Here is a 17,974-nt window from a genome sequence, read left to right on the forward strand (position 1 = left end):
ACCACCACCCAATTTTGCCCCAGCTCTTGTCTCTCTTCACGCAGAGGCTGTTTTGAAATGTATCAGCATTACCTCCCATTTACTCATTGACCACTTCATCCTATCTACTAGCTCTTCTTGCTTCATCTGCAAATTGCTTTTGAAAGGGTAAATAATACCCTGCCATTTAAAAGCCCTTTGGAAATAATACACTTTGACTTGAGGTGAGATATTAAGGAGCCTGTCTCCTGCTGTAATACCAATGGAAGTAAGATTTGGGGGTGCATTAAGTATAGGAATTGAGGCTTTCTAGTCTCCTGTAGGCCTCACTCCTGTTTTCAGATCTATAGATTCCCAGGCTTTCCCTGAGGAGGTGCTAGTCTTGGCTGTTGCCCTGTTGTTGAGTTTAGTAACCTCTAACACACGTAAGCCTTTGCTTCAGGCCAGCGCTGTTCTAAGTGCCTTTTGGTGGTCAGTAACTGTTCACAATAATGCTATCCGCGAGGAAATTAAGCAGGAAGAGGTAGCTTGCTTAAGGTCTCCCAGCTAGTAAATGACAGAGCTTGGATTTGAACCTATGGAGACTAGGAGAAACCAGAAGTCAATGCTGAATGTTTCTTAGTTCTTGCCTTACTTGTGGGACCTCTCTTCCTTCTTCCCTGCTTCTTCTTTTTAGATAGATGCCTTAAATATTAATGGGTCGAGATTTTATCTCTCCTGCCCTCTACACATCTCAAGTTTCCCACTCCCACATCCATTGTAATCCCTCTTTGAATCCCAGAGGTCTTCTTCATTTAGATGTCCATAGCCCCCTAAGCTGTAGCACCTCCCCAAACAGGACTTGTCACCCTTCCACTTGGTGAATGGCACTGTTCATTTGCTCCAGTTGGACACCAGGAAGTCATTCTTGATTGTTCCTTCTGCATTCTCTCTCTCCTGGCCTTCCAAGCCCTCCACTGCCTGGGCCTTGCCCATTCTTTTCATCTGTTTTCTTTTCCTTCAGCCCTTCTCACTATATCCCAACTGTGCTGGTCTTCTGTCACTTCACAAACACACCAAGCTTATTCTGATCTCAGGCATGTGTCTTAGCTATTCGTCTGCCTTGCATTATCTTCTTCATTTTTTTTTTTTAGGGATGGTAGATCTCTTTTTTGTTTTTAGATGGACACACAATACCTTTATTTTATTTATTTTTATGTGGTGCTGAGGATCAAACTCATTATCTCACATGTGCTGAGCCAAGTGCTCTGCCACTGAGCTACAACCCCAGCACTCTTTTGTCCTTTTTGACATTCATGTCTCTGTGTAAATATCACCTCCACAGAGAGGCCTTCCATGACTACCTACTTTAATGTATGATAGTCACCCTCTGTTGAATCACTTCACCTTAATTCTTTGCATAGAACTTATGACTAATATTTTCTTAACGATTGATTTGCCACAGCTCCATGTAATATAAACTCCATGAAAGCTTGTCTGTTCTGTTTCTCTCTGTATCCCAGGACCCAGAACTTGCTTATAATATTGATAAGAACTAACTTTTATGTTGTATTTTCAATGTTCCTATAATACAACATGTATATGCATACCTTCATATGTACTATGATACTTCATAATAATGTACATGTTTATGAAACATGTTATGTTACACATATGATAAACCTAATAGATCACACATGTAAAATACATACTATAAATAATGAATGTATCTTTATGGTAATGTAATAACAATATCTATTTTCCTATGGGTTTGGTGAGGATTAATGAGGTAATTAATTGAGGTAGAAATTGTTCTCATTAATTCTCAACAAAGGCATATGAGCTTAGGTATTATTATGATTATTATTACCATTAGTATATTATGCCTGGTTTGTAAATAGGGAAATTAATTTACCCAAGATAGACTCAGATGGGTGTAGGGCCAGATGCTAAGTGCTTGCTTAACTGAGCAGATGAATATAATTCATCACCTTGATGTTCACTAAATACCTTAATCTTCTATCCCCTTTCTGCCCCCAAATCATGACAGAGGCACCTGTGTCTCTTCTCTGAGTTCTGCTACAGCTTCTTAGCTGATTCCTGCTACTAGTATTGTTTTTTTAATTCTAGAGAGGTTAATTTAAAATGTAAATCAGAACCAAAGACCCTCAATTCTTCCTACGCTAAAAATCCAAATTCCTTTTCTTACAGCCTGAATTCTACTCCCATCTCCCTCCTCATTCTGACTTCTTGCCCATATGCACCTATTTTGTAACTATGCCATATGATCCTTGTTCACTGAAATACCCCTGTGCAGCCTGGAAGCTTCCTGCCTTTGCATAAGCTGTTTAATGTTAATACAAATGTTCCAGAAACCAATTAGAAAACAATCATGTTCTTGGAATGAGCTTACTCCTGGAATTACACATAATTTAACTTGGATTTTTGGCAATAAATATAAAAAAAGGAAATGTGGGGCAGGTTTGTGTTTATTTTCTAGAGAGAGGAAACACGCAAGTTCTTCAACTGGGACAAATTAATTTTGGTCCTGAATTCTAGCAAGCGACTCTTCCATGGATGTTATAGAGTAGATTTCCTTATGGATAGTGCTTTTGAATATAAACATTTGTAAAAAAAAAATTCTAAATAGAAGCTCAGTGTTTAATATTGCATTGTAGCTTCATGCATTTCTTAGGGGATCTACCTTAATTTTGTTTTTCTGGCAAAATATATTGTAGGGGTTAAGCTTGGAGACAATCTAGAGTTTTTGATAACTTGCCCTACAACAATTGCAAGGCACCTCTTAAACCCACTTTTAATACCAAGTTACTTTTGGGGTGGGAGAAGGCAAGCTTTGGAAAGTCTTAAATGAGCTTTTTGCATTTAAATCTTTGGTGACCTTCAGAGGCATAGCTCTGTCATGTTATTGGTAAAAGAGGTCTCACTACATTACACATCAAGTGGTCTAACTTTGGGGATTCTCTTAGGAGGAACCGATGGCTTGACTTGTGCTGCCCATTTCAAAAGTCATTTTGCCTCGGTGGGGAGTGAGCTCTAGCACTATGGGGTAGGCTGAAATAGTTCTTCATGAACTGGTAGCTCAAGCACCTATCCAAGTCCTTGATCGAGTCCCAGTGTTCCAGACCTTTACAGTTCTGTGCCATTGGGTATAGATGGGACAATTTTGATCTAAAAGATTTGATCTAAAAGACAAGGGATTATAAAATAGACATTCATATGACAAATATATTTACTGTGCATTTGTTTTAGATTGTATGGGCATTGGACTGGGTACTGGGGGATGCAGTTTTGTCTAGTTTGATTCCTGTCTTCCCTGAATTTATAGTCTAGAACCATACTGATGAGACTGTCAGGGCATTTAGGTGCCAAATAAACCTGTGTTAGGTGAGGTCTATTTAGCACTGTCCATTTTAACACTGGAGAAAGTCTGCCCACTATTTTAACTTAGGGAATAATCATAGTTGATACTTTTCTTTACACATTATTAGTGAACATGATTAGATGATTTTGATTTATAATGAAAAATTTTAAATTCTCAGTAAAATAGAATAGTACAATAAACAGTTTCATATTCACCACCTGGATTTAGTAGTTGCTAACATTTGGTCATATTTGCCTTATCTTTTTGTATATGTGTGGAAGTATTTTAAATAAATTACAGATATCATGACTTTTTTGGCTCCAAGCTCTTTTGAATGTAGTTCTGGGATGTAAAAATGTTTCCCTCCTGTGGTAGACAACTTCCAAGATGGTCCACAGTGATACTGCCTCCTGGTTTGCATCCTCTTGGGTAATTCTTCCCCACAGGAGTATAGGCTGGACTTGGTGATTTGCTTCTAACAAATACAGCATGGCATTAGCAGAGGATTGACCCTTCCAAGACTTGATTACAAAAAGACTGCAGCTCTATCCTGGGCCTTCTTTCTCACCCACTGTTGCTTTCTTACTTACTTGCTCTGACAAGCCAACTCTTTCACGAACAGCTCTTCAGAGAGGTCCACATGGTAAGGAACAGATGTCTCTGGCCAAGAGCCAGAGAAGACCTGAGTATGCTACCAGCCATGTGAGTGATTTTGTTAGCAGATCCTCCCCAAATCAGCCTTTAAGATAATTGCAACCCTGATATGTTAGTCAGGTTTCCTATATTATAACAAATGCCTGAGATAATCAGTTTATAAAGAGAAAAGGTTTATACTGGCTCACAGTTTTGGAGGTTCCTGTCCATGATCAGGCAGACCCATTACCTATAGGCTTCTGTGGGTGTGCCAGGTAGCAAAGGTGGGAGTAAGGAAAATTCTCCCTTCATGTCTAGGGAGCAGGGTGGGGCGGGGTGGGGGAGGAAGGGAGAGAGGGAGAGGGAGAGAGGGAGGAAGGAAAGGACCAGGGTTCTACTATCCCCTTCAAGGGCATGCTTCTAGTAACTTAAAGATCTCCTACCAGGCCCCACCTCTTAAAGGTTTCACCAGCTCCCAGTAGTACCCTTCAGGGACCCAACTTTAAACACCTGGACCTTTGGAGGAATTTAAGATTCAAACTAGATGCATCTGGCTGACATCTCCATTGCAGACTGTGAGACCCTGAGCCAAAGGCATGTAGCTAAGGCTGCCTGGATTCTTGATCATAGAAAACGTGAGAAAATACATGTATATTGTTGAAACCTGCTAAATTGGTTTGTAATTTGTTATGTGGCTAGCAGCAATTAATACATCCAGATAGCTCCAAACCCATTAAACACATAGGTGCTTCTTCCATCGGCTGTTGAGCTGTGGAGAATGAAGCCAGCTGGTGAGCAGAGGAGTATTTATCCTGCCATAATGGGTGGCAAGCACCTGGCCTCAGTTTTTTCCAAGTTATTTAGATAAAAGGTTTTACATATTTTAGAAATAGAATTTAAAAATATATATTTTTAGTTGTAGATGGACACAATTCCTTTAATTACTTATTTGTATGTGGTGCTGAGGAACCCAGTACCTCATACATGTGAGGCAAGTGCTTTACCACTGAGCTATAACCCCAACCCTAGAAACAGAATCTTACCTTTCAGTCTCTTGAGAGACTATTATTATTGCCCACTCTGATTCTAGCAGACATATTTTCATCTTGACTGTGAAGAAACAGGGGCCAATTCTAAGATTACAGAGCTTCACACACAGGAAGTTTCTATGGATTCAGTGATCTTTGAGAAAATCGTGTGTACCTGGGAGAATTACGTGGACATTCTTAACCTTTTAATGGTCAGAGCACATGGGACAAGAGCATTCTGAGACTCAGCCCTGCACTTGAAAAGAAGTGTCACACAAAATTTTCGCATGATGTCCAACAGAGGAACGAGTTTATCATTTGAGAAGGTATAGGGTATAGGATTCCAATGTCTAAAGATGAGGTTGAGCAGAGCATGGCTGTGTATACCTCTAATCCCCAAAACTTGGGAGGGTGAGGCAGGAGAATTTCCAGTTCTTGGCCAGCCTCAGCAATTTAGTAAGACCCTGTCCCCAGATAAAAAATTTAAAAAGGACCAGGGATGTAGCTTACTGATAAAGTACCCCTGGAATCAATCTCTTGGGAAAAAAAAAAAAAGAAGAAGATAAGGTTGATAGCAATATGATCTGTGCCTAAGGAGGAGTTAATTTAAGTAAGGCTCTGGAAGGCTCTAAAAAGTCCTGGTGCCAGTTTGGTGATTGCTCAGATGTCTAAAAGTTGTTGAGGATGCTGGATTCCAACTAAGGTGACAACTGCGATGCATACAATGAAGAAAAGTTTATTTATTTATTTATTTTTAGAGAGAGTGAGAGAGGGATAGGGAGAGAGAGAGAATTTTTTTTAATATTTATTTTTTGGTTATCGGCGGACACAACATCTTTGTTTGTATGTGGTGCTGAGGATCGAACCCGGGCCGCACACATGCCGGGCTAGCGCGCTACCGCTTGAGCCACATCCCCAGCCCTGAAGAAAAGTTCTTTAGGAATGTGGAGTCTGCTTGCAAAGTTGATCTCCTCTGACCCTGATGGCCAAACATAAAACCTTCCTCTATAAACTGTTACTAATCAGCTTTTTAAAAAGGGTTAGATCCCTATAGAAGGCTTTGAATTTAAATTTCCCCATAACAATGAGTCCTGTGTGATGTGTAATTTTATCAATCAAAATTTGGGGACTGCCAGATAGTCTTTATAAAGAGATGACCTTTGAATAAAGTTAGAAGAACTGGTTCCTTTGATTGCCTAATACAGGACAGCCAAGGTGGAAATTAAATTCGGGGCAAAGCCAGTCCTGGAATGCAGTTAAAGTTGAGTGCTTTATTTTCCTTTACTTCAGAAGTGCATTTGAGAAACTGAAACTAGGGAGGGACTCTTTTTAAAAAAAAATTATGAAATTCATCTAGAAAAATAAGAGACCCAGAATAGCTAAAGCAATCCTTAGCAGGAAGAGTGAAGCAGGTAGCATCACTATACCAGACCTTAAACTATACTTCAGAGCAATAGTGACAAAAACAGCATGCTATTGGCACCATAACAGACTGGTAGACCAATGGTATAGAATAGAGGACACAGAGACTCATCCACAAAATTACAATTATCTTATATTAGACAAAGGTGCCAAAAACATGCACTGGAGAAAAGATAGCCTCTTCAACAAATGGTGCTGGGAAAACTGGAAATCCATATGCAGCAAAATGAAACTAAACCCCTATCTTTCACCATGCACAAAACTCAACTCAAAATGGATCAAGGACCTAGGAATAAAACCAGAGACCCTGTGCCTAATAGAAGAAAAAGTGGGATTAGGCCCCAACTTTCTTAATAAGACTCCTTTGGCACAAGAATTAAAATCAATAAATGGGATGGACTCAAACTATAAAAGTTTCTTCTCAGCAAAAGAAACAGTCTGTGAGGTGAACAGACAGCCTGCATCTTGGGAGCAAATCTTTACCTCTCACATATCAGATAGAGCACTAATCTCTATGGTATATAAAGAACTCGAAAAGTTAAACACTAGAAAAACAACTAACCCAATCAATATATGGGCCAAAGACCTGAAAAGACACTTCTCAGAAGATGATATACAACCAGTCGACAAATACATGAAAAAATGTTCATCATCTCTAGCAATTAGAGAAATGCAAATCAAAACTACTCTAAGATATCATCTCATTCCAGTCAGAATGGCAGCTATTATGAATGCAAACAATAATAAGTATTGATGAGGATGTGGGGCTGCAAATTGGTACAGCCAATGTGGAAAGCAATGTAGAGATTTCTTGGAAAATTGGGAATGGAACTGCCATTGACCCAGCTATCCTCTTCTCCCTCTATACCCAAAGGACTTAAAAACAGCATACTGCAGGGACACAGCCACAACAATGTTTATAGCAGCACAGTTCACAATACCTAAACTGTGGAACCAACCTAGATGCCCTTCAGTAGATGAATGGATTAAAAATGTGGCATATATACACAATGGAATATTATTCAACATTAAAAGAGAATGAAATCAAGGCATTTGCAGGTAAAAGGATGGCGTTTCCTAAAAAACCAAATGCCGAATGGTTTTTCTGATATAAGGAGGCTGATTCATAGTGGGGTAAGGAGGGGGAGCGTGGGAGGAATAAATGAACTCTAGATAGGGTAGAGGGATGGGAGGGGAATGGAGGGGGCAGGGGGTTAGAAATGATGGTAGAATGTGATGGACATTATTATCTAAAGTACATGTATAAAGACACGAATTGGTGTGAATGTACTTTATATACAACCAGAGATATGAAAAATTGTGCTCTATATGTGTAATAAGAATTATAATGCATTCCGCTGTCATATATGAATAAAAGTTAATAAATTTAAAGAATATTTTTAGTTGTAGGTGGACACAATACTTTTATTTATTTTTATGTGGTGCTGAGGATTGAACCCAGTGCCTTACACATGCTAGACAAACACTCTACCACTGAGCTACAACCCCAGCAGCTCAGAGAGGGAGTCTTAAATCATGTACATTTTATAGCCCTCAGATCTCACCCTTTTAGTAAAATTTGTAGTCAGACTCAGAAGCAACAGTATTACAAGTAACTTTGAGGAAAGAGAAAGAGGCTGATCATTGATGAGCTGGTAACACTGACACTTTCCTTCAAGATGTTAGCTATTGTTCTATAAGACTTCCAGGACCTGCTATTCAGTGTTGTTTAGAGAGATCTATGTTGTCTCATGGTAAGACTAACCCTTCCCTTAAGACCGGCTCAAGCTTAGATAAGTGGATGTTATTTAGGGAAGGAGATAGGGTGAGTGCTGGTGATGGGCTGGTCACCTTCATGTTTGACTGAAGTGTGGAGCATTCATAGGAGGCAGACCGCGCCTGTTTGGCTTGGGTCTGGACAGAGTCCCACATTGTCAGCTGTCATGCATCCTCCCTAAGGAGGAGGCTCAGAATCTAGCATCAGGCAAACAACCTTGGATTGTGAGCACTTACTTCCTCAGCTGTGCTGTGTGGGGCCCCACTTGCCAGTGGGACTTTAAGACCTATGTGGCCCTGTGTTTGTCCCCTCATGTTCCCTTGGTTCTGCTGCTTACCAGGTTCAGCTTACTTCAACGCTGTAGCTCCCTTGCTCTTCCATTTGGCTTGAGTCCTGGTGATTGGATTGTGGCCATTCTTTTCAGACTCAAGATTGATTTCATTCTCCCTGGACAATTGCCCTCTGTATTTACTTTCCCTATTTCATCTCTCAGCTATCACACTAGTTTGTGCTAATGGGGGAAAGGGCAGGTAATGGGGTCGAGGGACCTAGCCCACATGCTCAGATGTCTTCCACATACCCTTGTCTTTGTCATGTCCTGGTATCTTCGGGTCAGACCTCTGTTGATGCTCGTGATAGGAGAGGTAGAAGACAACGTGGGAAGAGCCAGAGGTCAGGCTTGGAGGTCAGAATAAGTAACCTTGGGTTAATGGAGGTTGCTAAAGTTTTATGACCAATAATCTGTGATTAAGTTCAATCATCATGAGCTCAAGTCTGGGATGTAAACAGCAAATGCCCTTAATATTCTTGCTATTCATGATTCAGTACTCCATGTTCAGACTTTGGTCATCCATGGGTACCCCCATGGTTCCTGCATGTACAATATGGCCTTCCTCACAGAGAGGAGCTGTCTAAACATCCAGGATAGGTTACATCAGATTCTTGAAATGCCTGGGTGTAGTGACATTTTCTTACCCCGCAGAAGAACCAGCTTTGCCATTCCTGCCGTGATCTTCCTTCAAATCCACGTGGGTCTACCTCTCTGGCATGGTGGTCTCTATTCTTGTATTTCTTCATGGTCTGTGCTCCCTGATGACCAATGGGAGACCCAACCATGGAGGTCTTTCAACTCACCCTGGGCATGGGAAGTCCCACTGCCAATGCAGGTGACAGAATATGGGGGTCACCCTCACAGGCAGGTGGGCTCTGTGCCTTTAGGGAGGTGTTCCTGGTGCTTGGGAGCGCTGGCCTCTGTTGGAGCACATTTCAAGGACTGTGATGTGCCCTGGGTCCCTCACTGCTGGGGACTGACTTCATGTTTTCAACCTTTATTTGCCCTCCCCAATGGCTCAGAGTCCACACTCTCAACCTAGGGGCTGACAGGGGGAGTTACAGGTGCTCAGGTATCCCTACAGGAGCAGTCAGGTGGTTCACCTGCCAGTATTGAAGCTCGAGGTGTCTCATCACCCATGCCTGCTCCTTTAGTGCCCTTCAGATCTGTCCTTAGAGTTTTGTGTTTTCTAAACCCCTCTAGTCATGGGATCTGGGACCACTTTCTGTACCCCAGAAGTGTTGCAGAAATGAGACCTTCAGCTTGGCCTCTTCGTCTCTAAACAGAGTTAAATCTAATTTAGTTTACCTTTTAAAAATGCTTTCTGCCAAGCTCCACAGCCCAAAGCTGGAACAGTTTGAGCAATGAAACAAATATTGATAGTACTGGACTGCATCCCATAGAATAAACAAATATTCATGAGTGCATACTTAAATAAATAATTGAATACATTAGCAAGTGGGGGTATAGAGACAGTAGAATCCTAATCAATATGTATAGAAGAAATGAGAGGAAGAGAAAACCACAATAAAACAAACACCATAAAAATAATTGTTTCAGATGACATCTACCAATGGATGCTAAAACTGGTCACAGTCAAGAGAAACAGGATATTTGTACAATCTCAAAGTATCTCTCTGAAGATTATTAACTGCAAATGGAAAAATAGTAACTTTATTAGGAAGAAACCTGTCAGATACCATCTTTACCATGCGGTCAAGGTTAATACCACATATTAAGATGTACAGTTATGTGCCCTTTGATACAATGATGCCCTCAGAAGGTATTACATAAGATTCTCCAGAGAAACAGAACCAATTGGGTATAAAGAAACTAAATATAAGGGATTGGCTCACAGAGTTATGGGTCCCAAGATGTGCAGGATGAGTTGGCATTCTATGGTAGAGTTCTCATGTGATGAAAAGATCCAAGGACCAAAACTGATGGTATGGATCCAGTCTGAAGGCTGGCAGGCTTGAGACCCAGGAAGAGCTGATGCTTCTACTTGAGTCAGGGATAGGAAAAAGCCAATGTCCCAGTTTGAAGGCAGTCAGGCAGAAGGAGTTCTCTCTTACGGGGTTGGTTGGGGGGAAGGCTTTCAGCCTTTTTGTTCTATGAAGCCTTCAATGGATTGGATGAGGCCCACCCATATCAGGAAGGGAAATTTGCTTTAGTCATTCTATGAATTCAAAGGCTAATCTCATCTTGAAATACCATCATAGATACACCCAGAATATTGTTTGAATAAATATCAGGATACCCCATGGCCTAGTCAAGATGGCACATAAAATTAACCATCAAAAGAGATACATTGTTACTTGTGTGGTATTCTTGCCAAGAATTCATGACCTCATCTAGTCATAAGAAAACCTTAGAGAAGCCCAAGTTCATAGATGTTTTACAAAATAACAGTCCAGTGTTCTTTAAAAATGTCCAATTTGTGAAAAGTCAAGGAGCATGGAGGAACTTTCACAAATTGGAGGAGACTGAGGAGGTAGGGTGACAAATGAAATGTGGGATCCTGGAACAAAAAGGGTATTCGTTAAAAAAATGAATTAAATTTGAATAAAGTCTATAATACAGTTGGCAGTGTTATGCTAATGGTTAATTTCTTTTAGTTTTGATAAATGTACTGTGGTTCTCTAAGATATTAATATTTATGGAAGTTGGGTGAAGGACATTACAGGAGCTATGCTGTTTTTGCAAATTTTTTATACATCCAAAATTATTTCAAAATAAACGTTTTAAAAAGCTTCCTGTTATTGGATATTCTGAGGAGTTTTTAATGACAGGAGATATTTATATATTTTAAAAATGTATAACCATGTGTTTATATACATATAATTTTGTATCTACCATTCTGCATTTACCTCACATACTAGATTCCATCCATTCTTTTTATAAGCACCTTTAAAAAACAAAATCAGGTTTCAGTTATTTTTTCCTTTTTCTATTTTATGTTCCTTCTTAACCAAAGCATCCTTTTGCAAACTTTAAAAGTCCCCCCCTCCCCCAACACACACTGCTGTTCCTTGGAGTCTTTATTTCTGAGATGATGATGTTTGTGACATTGTGGAGACAAAGACGTTGAGCCAGAAGTCTGGAGGCCTGGGTGCCAGCATTCTGAGTCTGGTTCTGTTACTAACTCAATGTCCTTCCACTTTTAACATTCTGAGACCAGATGGCAAATCATGACTAAACACTGTATGCATTATTTGATATATGGAGTCAAATAACAGCATATTTTTATGATTTTTTTCTTTTTATCAAGGTCCTATGTACTCTATTATCAGATTTTCAAGTATTTTATCTGTCATCTGTCTATCTTCATTTTGTCCCCCAAATCTTTGATTTCGACATCAGACTTCACTATTTAAACTCTGGCATTTCCCTTAGAGTACTTTTTGAAGGAAATCAACATTTTCTTTCTTCCTTCTTATTTATTTTTTTGTTCATGATTCCACCATTGCTCTTTTATAAAAAAAAAAACAACAACTCATTTTCTTCTCTTTGAAGCTATGTATAGCTCTTATCACAATAGCCCTAAAGCCCTTTTGGCTTCCACTTCATAGACTGTCTTGTTTGGGTCATGAATGGGTAGAGCCCTGGCACAGTCTGGTAAGGAGGGCCATTTGGTCATCTGATTGATGTACCTCTCCAATCCTAGCAGGATGTTCTGAGAGCTCTTGGGGAGGGGGTCCCTCTGCCTACCTGTAATCACTTAATGCCAGCGGAGGAGTGGTTGAGGTGTTTGGAGTCAGCAAGATGAATCATCAAGAAATATCTGGCAATCTTGAGAACAAGTGATACCTAGAGATTTTTTGTTTGTCATTAATTTTTCCCAGATAGTGTTTTCCCAGTATTTGGGTAATAGGTTTAGATCCTGGGGCAACACTCAAATGATAGAGAAGTTAGTTAACAATGGGATACAATTACGAGCTCTAACAGATGGCTTGATTGAACTCCTGTCTTAGCTACACACTGATATAAGACCTGTGACATCCTCAGCTTGCCACTCAAATGTGATGAAATGGGTGGACAGTTGTAGGATACAGCACATAGAATTGTGCTAAACATGTAGAAAACATGGCACAAAAGTTTGTTAAGTAGAAATAAGAAATGACTCTTACTTTCAAAGAGCTTACCATTTAGCTGGAATGTTAAAAATCCACAAATAAAACCCAACCAGGGTACAGTGTGCAGTGTGGAAAAAATGTCACTTACAAGGCCCAAGAGGAAGAGGCAGGGTTTCTTGTGTGCTCTGCTCAAGACACTTCAGTTATTCCTCTTACAACTGATGAATCTCCCATTTTATAGTTCAGGTTTGCTAGAGTCAGGGAGAGGAGTAGGGCACAAAGCTGGAACATGTGTTAGAAGTAAATACAATGGCCCTCCTCTTTTGAGTCTGGATTTTATTTCATAAACGATGGAAGGTGTTCGTGAGAGGGACTGACATGATGAAAAGAGTGTCTTAGTTCAGGTGGGATGTGGAATGTCCTGGAGGAAGGGAAGGGCTCTCATCAGGAGAGCTCATGTTGCTTGAGTTATCCACATTCCATGCTAAGATTGTTACATGTGTATGTCATTTCATATTCACAGTAGTGCTAAGGAATTAGGTACTCTTAATATCATCCCTGTTTGGTGGGTAAGAAAACAGAGACTTTGAGAATAATAGTGGTGCCAGGATGTGATGTCTGTGGATCCATCTCTTCCTGTGCCACTAGATGCCACAGGCCCTGACAGCGGCTCAGGAGACAATGTGCGACTCTTTTAATTGGTTGGATGTGATCGTCTGCACGACAAGGCCTGAACTAAGTCAGTAATGGTGGAAATGGAGAGACAGGAACAGCAGTGTGAAACTTTCTTGTTTAGGAGCCTGATGTCAGGGCTGAGCTTCTGACTGCATAGCTTCTTTTTGCTTAATGTTTCCCAAGGAAGCTGGTACTCAGTGTTGAAATTTGCCAAGACCTTAGAGGTGTCACGGGAAACCTTGCCTTCAAGCTTCTTCAGTAGCCTGGGCTTCTTGTTTTCCTTGAGGAAATTTGTTATTTTAATTATATATGCCCTGAGGTTGAGTGCTGCATTGGGTTACTTCTCAGTTGGTTAAATCAAACTTCTGGGTATTCTCCATTCTCAAACTGTAGTAATAAAGAGAGACAGTTTGAGACCTCCAGTTTGAGACTGGAAGTCAGTTTTTCCCCATAAACACCCTCCCTCATCTGTTTATCTGGATTGGATTTGTTCCCTGCCTTACCTTGCTGTGGGTTTGATGTATCCTAGAATTTCTTAATTCACTTTACATTTGTTCTCAAATGTTTTGAAGAAAAAGGGCATGCATGCATTTTGACTCTGCAAAGCTTTTTGGTGCAGTTAGATAAACATAGAATGAAAGTGTGCTGAATGCTATTGTGACAGTGAGTGATCTCTCTGTTTTATCTGCTGCAGGTGATAAGAAGTACATCATGGGGCCCAAGCTTTCCACTCTCGATGCCACCGTCTTTGGACACTTGGCACAGGCAATGTGGACCTTACCAGGGACAAGACCTGAGCGGCTGATCAAAGGCAAGCCCTGAAAAGCTTTTCTTTTCTTTTTTTTTAATTTTTTTTATTATTGGTTGTTCAAAACATTACAAAGCTCTTGACATATCATATTTCATACATTTGATTCAAGTGGGTTATGAACTCCCATTTTTACCCCGTATACAGATTGCAGAATCACATCGGTTACACATCCACGTTTTTACATATTGCCATACTAGTGACTGTTGTATTCTGCTACCTTTCCTATCCTCTACTATCCCCCCTCCCCTCCCCTCCCATCTTCTCTCTCTATCCCATCTCTGAAAAGCTTTTCTGGTGTAAGAGTTGCTGTGGGTGGGTGGGTACTGGTATGTAGAATGTAGAATTCTAGACCAGCGCCATGAACCTGGCCACGCTTCATTAGGCTGTGGTGTCTAGGGCCAGTCAGTTTTCTGCCAGCTCCTTACAGGTGAAACTGAATACTTGTTGCTAAAATAGGACTTGAATTCCACCTTCTGTCTTTGTTTTGTTGTTATTCCTTGAAGTCTTTTGAGCAGTTGGCTCACCATTTTCTGATGTATCCAATGTAGGATCAGGTGGGGTCAATGAACTCATTGCCAATCTCAGATGCTGTTTTTGAATATCAATTGATCTTATATTCAAATGTAGGTAAAGTATATATGATTTGTGTCATTTGAGCTGCCTTCCACTCTAGTGTAGTGACTGTAGATCATGTACTGAGAGTAGAAGAATGGAAAGGTCAAGGCTGTGGGAAAATGAGGAAATTGTCAATAAACGGCGAAGTCTGAAGCTATACAAGTATTATTACTAATCCTATTATGTGTGCCAAGAAACACAATCTTGCTATCCATTTTTTCTGGTCTTGGCTGTAAGTCTAGTCAGAATTATAGCTTTTTTTCTTTCCACATTTTTTATTGGTTCATTATAGTTGTATATAATGATGAGATTTGTTGTTATATTTTTGTACATGCACACAATATAATGATATAATTTGGCCAATATCAGTCCCCTGTACTTCTCTCAGAATTATAGTTCTTGACTATCAAGGACAAGGTAAGAAGTGGAGATGAATGGGACCAGAGCTGGGTGATGATAAATACAGGGCCGGGTGGGATTGGTAGCCAGGAATAAAATTCATGGTAGCAAAGGGGGAGGGTAAGTCTGCTTACCTTGGGTTGATGTCAAGGGATCAGATATTGGTTTGCATGTGTGTGTGTATGTGTGTATGTAGTAAGGTAGGGTGATGGGATAATACATGACAGCTGTGTCTCTCAGAGAGGCTTTTACTGTGTAGGTGGGTGGGAACTGTTTGAAGTCATCTTTATTTTAAAGTAGTATCTAAGCAAGTACCTGGGGGCTGGGGATGTGGAGGTCATAATTCAATATTTAAGTTTGGGATGGGGATTGACAAGACTTAATTGAAGAGTTTGTGCTCAACTGAGCAGGCTGGGGGTGTAGATGAGACCAGTTGGTGGACTTCATTTGTGGGTGGACTTCCAGATACATTACCAGATTTGGCTGAAATGGATCAGGTACTTATTGAAGATCTTCCAAAAGGTTAGCTGAGTGGGGCTGACATTTATTTTTGGTACTGGAGGTTGAACCCAGGGTCATTATAACACAGCTATATCCCCAGCCATTTTTTTGAGATAGGGTCTTGCTAAATTGCTGAGGCTGGCCTTGAACTTGGAATTCTCCTGCCTCAGCTGCCTGAGTGGCTGAGATTACACGCATGACCAACCACACTTGGCTGGACTGACATTTAATTTCAGTGCCAGGGACTTCCAGCTAAATCATTGTGATAAAAGATGTACCTCATTTACTCACATACTCCTGGATGCACAAACTCCACACACCTGTACACATACACCTACATTTCTACCCAGACACATTCCCATAATCTCTCTCTCTCTCTCTCTCTCTCTCTCTCTCTCTCTCTCTCTCTCTCTCTCTCTCTCACACACACACACACACACACACTTAATCTGTTATTTAGTTGAATTATTTGGGGGATCCTTATCAGTAGGACTGTGACTTCAGAGGATCCCTTCTTTTAAAAACAAAGTATGTTTTCTTGACTTAAAAGGACTTGAGACATTCTCTTAAAGGAAATGATCAGCCATTTTTGAGGATTGATTTTGGGTCCCTCCCTGAGACACACACGTCTGGGGAATCTGACACCATTATCTTCCAGGGACTTTTAGCACCCAGTTGCAGGAATGTTGATTCTTAAAGCAGTGCCAGGGACTTCCAGCTGTCCCTGGGGACTTTTGCAGCATTAATCAGTAAAGTCCAGAGTGTCTCTGAGTCTTACTTTGGCAGTAGTTCCATGTCCTTTATGCACCATTTGGACTTAACTTCTTTCCTTGCTTTTGCTCTCTGTGGTAGAGACTTTCCCAAGAAGTAAAGAGAGAGGGCGTAAGTGAAAACAACTAAGAGCCTAGATAATTAAGAACTGGCTCAAATCCAGAGTGTGAGTGGATGGGATTGGGCCTTGGCTTTGGAACATCCATGGCTCTGCTGGCCTTGCCACATGAGGAGGGCTGTGACTGAATATAAATTTTTAGTCCCAGTAATTATTATTATTATTATTGGCAGTGCTGGGGATCAAACTCAGGGCCTAATGACTCTTCAGGCAAGAGACTCTTCGACTAAGCCACTTCCCCAGCCCTGGTCCTAATTGTTGACCAAACCACACAAACTACTTCTGGAATCATATAGAATAGTAAGAAATTTTCCTTAATTTAGGTGTGTAGGAGGGCATATTTTGAATATTCAACCATGCTTAAAATATACGTATGTGTATGCATCTATATATTTAGATATAAATATGAAATATCACTTGTTTATTGGATAGAATTTAGAAAAGATAGAAAAGTTTTCAAAGAATGAAAAGTAACTTGTGAGTTAATCATCCACAGAGATCTGCTGTTAATATTGTGGTATGTATCTTCATCTTTTATCAAGCACAAGCATGTATATACTTCAAAAAATTGGGACCATAATATTGATCCAATTATAACCTGATGTTTAAAATAAACCAAGTATTATGGCTTTTCCCCTTGCCATTAAATATTCTTCAAACATGCATTTGTAGTCATTCCATAATATCCTATCCTATAGCTACATTGTACTACATGTGATTAATCTTCTTTTGGACTTGTGTATTACTTCAAATAATTTTTACTGTTATTTGGTAGTGAATATTGTTGTAAACATATACTCCTGTTTGTCTCTGGTTATTTCCTGCACTGAATTCTAGATAGGGAATTAGTATCACAAAGGGTAGAAGCTCTTGGTCTGCATGTCTCAGCTGCTTTTTAGAAAGGCCATAGAAGTTTACATTTCCAAGAGCAATGTCCGAAAAGCATCTCTAATTTTATTTCCCTTATTAGGGCTAAATATAATTTATTTAGAAGTTTTTACCGTCTTTGCAGTAAGAAAAGAATCTGTTTTATTATCAGCAACACTCTCAATGTGGAATTAGAATCCTTGTTTTAATCTGGGTATCCTTGTTAGAGAATTATGTGTTAATTTAAAAGTTAATTTGATGTGGGACTGGGAGCAGTGGTGCATGCCTGTAATCCCAGTGGCTCAGGAGGCTGAGGCAAGAGGATTGCAAGTTCAAAGCCAGCTTCAACAACTTAGTGAGGCCTGACCCTGTCACAAAAGAAAAAGGGTTGGGCTGTGGCTCAGTGTGAGTGCTTCTGGGTTCAATCCTGGCACCAAACATAAATAAATAAAATGAAATAAACAAAATAGATGTAGGGAATTTAAGAAAGCCCCCAAAAATGAAATTGAAGCAAGGAGAAGGGAAGGCCTATGTTACAACTGCCCACCCTCTAGAGCCATAGGGAAACTACAGACTTTAACACTATTTTCTAAATTGGTAAGGAACATGA

At 40.1% G+C, this 17,974-nt stretch overlaps 1 protein-coding gene across 1 annotated transcript in view; it reads left to right on the forward strand.

Moving 5' to 3' along the window:
• Window positions 1-17,974, forward strand: part of Faxc (failed axon connections homolog, metaxin like GST domain containing) — a 60,539-nt gene that overhangs the window by 36,204 nt on the left and 6,361 nt on the right. Inside the window, exon 5 of the mRNA XM_026402528.2 lies at window positions 13,977-14,093. Coding sequence (XP_026258313.1) covers window positions 13,977-14,093 — 117 coding nt within the window. The remainder of the gene's footprint in view (window positions 1-13,976; window positions 14,094-17,974) is intronic.

This window comes from Urocitellus parryii, chromosome 8, assembly GCF_045843805.1.
Source record: "Urocitellus parryii isolate mUroPar1 chromosome 8, mUroPar1.hap1, whole genome shotgun sequence".
Classification (NCBI taxonomy): domain Eukaryota; kingdom Metazoa; phylum Chordata; class Mammalia; order Rodentia; family Sciuridae; genus Urocitellus; species Urocitellus parryii.